The sequence below is a fragment of the Plasmodium malariae genome (genome assembly GCF_900090045.1).
Source record: "Plasmodium malariae genome assembly, chromosome: 12".
Taxonomy (NCBI): Eukaryota; Apicomplexa; class Aconoidasida; order Haemosporida; family Plasmodiidae; genus Plasmodium; species Plasmodium malariae.
The window spans coordinates 3,293,803-3,300,221 of record NC_041786.1 but is presented as its reverse complement, the minus strand read 5'-3'; the positions used below and the strand labels follow the sequence as shown (position 1 = coordinate 3,300,221).

Genomic DNA, 6,419 nt, shown 5'->3' with positions numbered 1-6,419 from the left:
TTATTCATTTGTTGGATGAACCTGGTTACACTGAAACTGGCACTCAATTATCTCTTTTTGTTGCACATCTTTTGATTTACGTAAAGATAAACCCTTTAATTCCTTAGAAGTTGTAGGATCATTTTTTTTGCAACAAAGTACACATATTTTATTCTTACACTCTGTATCATTATTATCACACTTTTCATAATCTTTATTTTCTTCCATTGAAACACATTTATTTAAGAACTTTTCAAAAAGTGTTTGCATTTTAGCTGCCAAATGGTCATTCTTTTTACAGTGTTTCTCACACTGTTTTTTCTCATTGATGTCTAATAGTTGTGTATGATGTAAACAACATTCTTCACAGAAATTTGTAATGCATTTAATATGTTTTTCTTTTGTCTCATTTGGATATATATCAGTCTCGCATGAAGACCTCCTATTTAACACATGTATGGCTTCTTCACATGTGCCCCATGCTTTAGATTTAGTTTGAACAAAATTTTCATATAAGTTTGATGCAGCAGATGAAAGAAGTATGGAATCAAATTTTACCTTAATAAAATTGTGAATCTTGAAGCCAACTTGTCCTGGACGAATCATACCTAAATCAACCTTATTTGTATCTAGTACTAATTCATCGTCGTTATTACTTATAATCGCCTTGAACTTTAATTTATCAAAGTGTAAACTGACTTTAATCCATTCATTTTCTGTTATTATATATTTTGATTTTTCTTTATCTTTGAACTCAGATAATACTGTTGGTTCATTGTTCCTATAATTTATAAATCTAAGGTTGTCTTTTGTAATTTCAAGTGCATTAAAATTATGTTCATCTTCAAAGTGAAAAAGTACATATACATATGATTTACTATTATCCGTAATTTTATTATCGTCAGAGAAATTTATATCAAAAGTAAAGTTCCCATCAGAGCACATTCTTTGTTTTAAAAGTGCTATAGTAGTATGCATTTCTACGTTCGAAGCACTATCATCCTTTATATTTTTTGAACATAATAAGTAATTATTATCATCATCCTTTTCAAAGTTCCAATTATAATACATATCGTTAATTACAATATATGGTAATGTTTCATTTATATAAGTTTCCTTATAATAAGGACAATTAGATGTTGTATTCTTGTTATTCCATTTCATTTTTGATAATTCTGTGCATGGGAGGGCTATAATTTCAAGATCATCAAAAAAGGTTCCCTGACCAACTAACTGAGAATATAAGCCAACAGTACCAGATAAAAACCTTTCATCTAAAGAGTTTAATATCTTAATTTCATTTGAATTATGGTCTACTTCATAAATATCAATATTTGCATGCCTTGCCACAATTCTGTATTTATTCCATTGATTATTTATGGAAACATCTCCATGGTTCTCCTTTAAAATGTCTACTTGACCATTTTCTACCTTTGACAATCTTTTTACTCCCTCTTTATCGCATACATCAAATAAATAAAAATTAAAATCATCTTTAGCTCTAAATACTATACCCAAACACCCATTTCCTCTACCCAACATACTTACTTTTATTTCAAAGTCATAAAAATTTAACCCCTTTAATTTAGCATAATATCCTTCACCTATTTCTGTGTTTGATATGCTACTCATTTGACCAATACTATTTTTATGTCCCAGAATATCTGTATCAGCATATCCCCATGTACTAGGCTTATTTTTTATTAATTTTGAATCAAAAACATGGAAATGAGAAGAAAAATTCATAGTTTCATAATTCAACTTGAATGTACCAAAATTATGAGCAACTTTTTGGTCTTTTTTTAATTCATCTAAGTGTTCTTTCAATTTTTCCAAATCATATATATATTTTTCCGATAAATCGTATAAATATAATGCTAAATTTTCTGTCAGATTGTACAAATTTATAGCATCTTCAATCTGCTTTTTTGATAACATATCAGCTGGTTTTAATTCCTTTTTAGACTTTTCTATAACTCTTGTTGTTTCATCTTGAACGATTGAAATTACAGAAGAGTCAACTCCATGAATAGCATCAATATTATTTAATAATTCACCTATTAATTCATGAAATTTTACAATTTCTGTATTTTCTTCTTCATTGTATTTCACCTCATTTTGTTCTCTTATCATATTTTCCTTCTGAACAAAAGATGTTTGTTTGTACTGAAATAAATCCATAGGACAATCATCAGACATACTACTTACTCTTATGGTTCTATGATGAAAAGGACTACTTTCTTGTTTAACCTTTTCTTCTTTTTCATCAGTAATTATATCAAACAATCCATCGGGTTCTTTATTTAATGAAATAGATTCTATATTATTATTTATTGAACCTTCATATCGGTCTAACCCAGATTCAATGGTAATGTTAACTAAGCCTCCTTTATTATCTATTACACCCGAATGAATTGCTGCCCTACAAATAGAGCTATTGTCTGAATATATTCCTTTGCTTCCATATACTGCAGATTTTTGAAATTGTTTATTATCACATCCTATTGGACATAGAACAACTATATTAGTATTTACAATTGAATTGAAATGATCTTCAAGTGCTGTTGTACCACATGTTATGCTCAGATATTGTAATACAGCATCATTTTCCGTTGAATTAGTAGAGCAAACTATTGCAGATATATCTGATGTCTCTAAATTAAAAAATTTGAAAGATCCATCATCATAGGATATCCCAGCAGTTTGTCTAATTTTTGTGCTATCAGGTGATTCAGATGCTTTTAAATAAATTAATGTTGTTAAATCGATATTACCATTCAACAAGTCATGAAACTTTCCACTACAACTACCATGATCACAGGAATAATCATAAGCTAATGGAATATTAATTTTTCCATTTAGCGCGAATCCCATTTTTTTTAATGATAAAATTAAAGCGTTCAACTGACCTTTAGATCTTAATATTAATGGCTCCAAACCAACTTCAGCGCAATGTTGTCTAATATCATCAACTGAATTTATAATATTTGTTATTAAATGATCAGGAGACTTGGGAGGATTTCCATTCCACACATATATAGAAGTACTTGAAGTCATGTCACAATAAACTTTCAATGGCTCAGGTGCACACTTTGGTTTAATCCAATAAAATCCTGACTGTGGAGTTTCTTGAAGATTTTTAATCACTGAACAATCGTTAGCTGGATAGGATGAAGCGTCACCAGGAAGTAACCCTAATCTAAGTATATCGTTATCGTGAATTAAATTTACGGATGTTAATGATGAAAGCTTGTCATTTAACTCATTTACTTTCTCGTTAGATTCTTTTAATTCTTCATCATACCCTTTTTTTTCTTGTAAGCATGTTTCAATATTAGGTAATAATTCTTCTAGCTTAGACAAATTATCACTGATAGAATTTACATTTTTTGATACATCTTCTTCAAGATTAATTAATTTCCTCGTTAAATCTTGATCAAATTCAGTAATATATTCAACGAAATATTTATCTCTGGCGTCGTCTGAATTAGCGGAATCTCTGCAATAGCTTAAAATTGTTTCTAAATTGTTAGCCTGTACTTCTATAGACCTTATTCCATATAAGAATTGATCACCCATTTCTCCATGTTTCGGATGAGGTTTAATCATTGATATTTTAATATACCTTGTTTCTATATTTTTTAAAGTATCTATTGTTACAAAACTAGGATTAGCTAAAGTTTCAACAACTATTTTATAATTTTGATTGTCGGTGCTAACTGCAATACTGTAATGCAAAGGTGGATATTCCCAATAAATTTTTATCCTGGATATCTCTGCAAATTTATTTAAGTCTATGATAAAGTAAACCAAATGCTCATAATTATCTGCAAAAGTTGCCGAAGCCCAATAACTATTCAAGTTTCCATCTACAGTATTATCAGGATTATGATCATCATCTAAGGTGGAATTAGAATCAACAGACACGTCCATATTAAGAAGAATGTCATGAATTCCAGGTACATTTCCGTAAATATTTTTTTGAGAAATACACAAAGGTTCACCACTTTTCTGTAATCGAATCTGTGAATTAGATTCAAATATCCAATTAGATTTTCCATCACCATCTTCCAAAGCTCTTAAACAGTCATATAAAACGATTTTATTAGTTTCTAAATTATCTAAATTAATTACAGATAAACACTTAGGAGGATCACTAAAAGCGCTAATTATTTGATTATTGGAGTTAGTTTTCCATAATTCCCTACCATCTCCGGCTGCTAAAGCGTTAATACAAGAATCTAAAATAACTGAAGTGTTATCATTATTTATTAGTCCTTCCTCTACCTGTAGACACATTTCATGTTCACTTGTAATTCCTGACAATAATAAAAAGTGTGGATTTCCTCCACCAATAATCTTAACTTCTCTTATTCCAAAATATTTGTGAATAGCATTTTTTAGTCCAATTTTTATTGATGTAGCTTCTTCTAATTTTTTAAAAAAGTATATCTCATCAAAAGATGCTTCATTTCCCGAAATTCTTCTATAAGGAATAACGTTCTTATAATTTTCTCCATCAGCAGACACAGACAAGCTTACTAATTCTGGGCTGTATTCCCATGATATTTTCACACCTTTAATAAACCCTTTTGTATTTAAATAACCAGTCCAAGTAATTTCTTCATCCTTTGAATGATTTCCAGAACTGCACCAATAACTAGGGTTTTTCTGTATAGCCCTTTTAGCATCATAAAGTGAACTTCCAGATTCCTCCGATATATATGTAGACGATGCAAAGGAATCAATAAATTTATAGAAATTTGTGGCAGACTCTTGACTTCTTACATAACATTTTAAAATAATGCACCATAATAAGAGAAATAAATAATGCATTTCTATTTACACGAAAAGTTACCAGCAAAAAAAAAAAAAAAAGGAATAATACAAATTAAACACAAAAGTATTATAAATAATTTAATCCAACTTTTTTATCGAATCATGGAAAACCTGAAAATTTACTCAGTTATTGGTAGGGTAAAATATAGTTCACGGAAGTTACTAATTTGTTCAACATAGAAAAAAATAAAAAAACAAAATAAATGAATAATTATAATTTTATTAGAAAGGAATTTTAAAATTAAAAAAGGCAATTAAAAAAATGTACCTGACATATACTATAACATAGACACGTTCCTCTAAAAAAAGAATGACTAAAAAAAAAAAATTAAAACTTTGATGAATCTGACAAATCCTGCGAAAGATGTATATATGTGTGAGTTAGAAAGTGAGCGCATATACATATATGTAATTTAATATCAAATGAAAATATTATTTTTCAAAAAAAAAAAACATCACTTATCAGTACTATTACTAAAAAATAGAAAAATGGAAAAATTTTACAACTTGCGAGAGAACAAAAAGAAGTATAAGTTAACTATAAATTATATACCAATTAAAAACATTTATCATTACACAACACAATTCCTTGTTCTAACTACTTGGTAATTTTTCTTGCTTTTTAAATTGATAAAACCGTTGGCGACAACACGCATACATATATATATATATATATATATATATATATATATATATTACTTTTTAAAAATATTTAATTTCCCCTTAATTATACATTTCTTACTTTTTAATTTATTTAATTATTTTTATTTTTACATGTATGAATATTATTTGTTCTATTTAAATGAAAGAATATATTGTGATATTTTTCCCCAGACAGTTAAATAACATATGTTCACAGAATAATAATTATGACACTTCATAATAATAATATTAAACATTTTAACGTTATTTTTTTAAGTTATGGACAATAAAATAAGATTAAATTAATGAATATTAATGAATAAGCGCATAACTATGAACATGATCTAGTCCACCTTTTAAGACCTCTTTTTTTTTCGTCCCTTTGTGTATGTACACCTTAAAATTAGGCACAGGGGAAAAAAAAAAATTCTTTTTGTGTTAATTCAATTTAGTTTCAAAAAATTAACCTTTTTAAAAAAAAGGAATATAGTGAAAGTTTCCCATATTTTATAGAAAATTAAGTGAAATCAACTGAAATTTTTATTCATACAAGAATTTCATAATCATTCTACCTAAAATAACTGAAGCCGTAAATTCAAGGTAGCTCTCAAAAAAGTGTGAAAAAAATTTATACAAAACAAATAAACATTTAGTATAATATATATAGGTTTCAGAACATGAAAAAAAAAAAAAAAAACTCAAGTCCAAAAAAAAATTTTCAAAAAAAGTATTATAAATAAATACTATATTTTCGAATTATGAAAAGGAAAAAATAAATTAAAACTCTATTATTGTGAACAAGTTCTTAAATATTTGTTTTTAGACAGCCTTATCATTCAGTACATTTACAGTGTATATATATATATATATATATATATATATATATTTGTTACATATAAAATATGTACAACGAATCACGATGCAGAAAAAAAGTAAGAATTAATTTGTATTTTTTCTAA

At 27.3% G+C, this 6,419-nt stretch overlaps 1 protein-coding gene across 1 annotated transcript; it reads right to left on the bottom strand.

Annotated features, from left to right (window-relative positions):
- Nucleotides 1-4,815, bottom strand: CCp1 (LCCL domain-containing protein, putative; the record flags this gene model as incomplete). The annotated part of the gene is made up of 1 exon (XM_029007052.1): nucleotides 1-4,815. One exon carries the CDS (start codon nucleotides 4,813-4,815, stop codon nucleotides 1-3), a length of 4,815 nt encoding a protein of 1,604 aa, XP_028863480.1.
- Nucleotides 4,816-6,419: the final 1,604 nt, after the last annotated feature.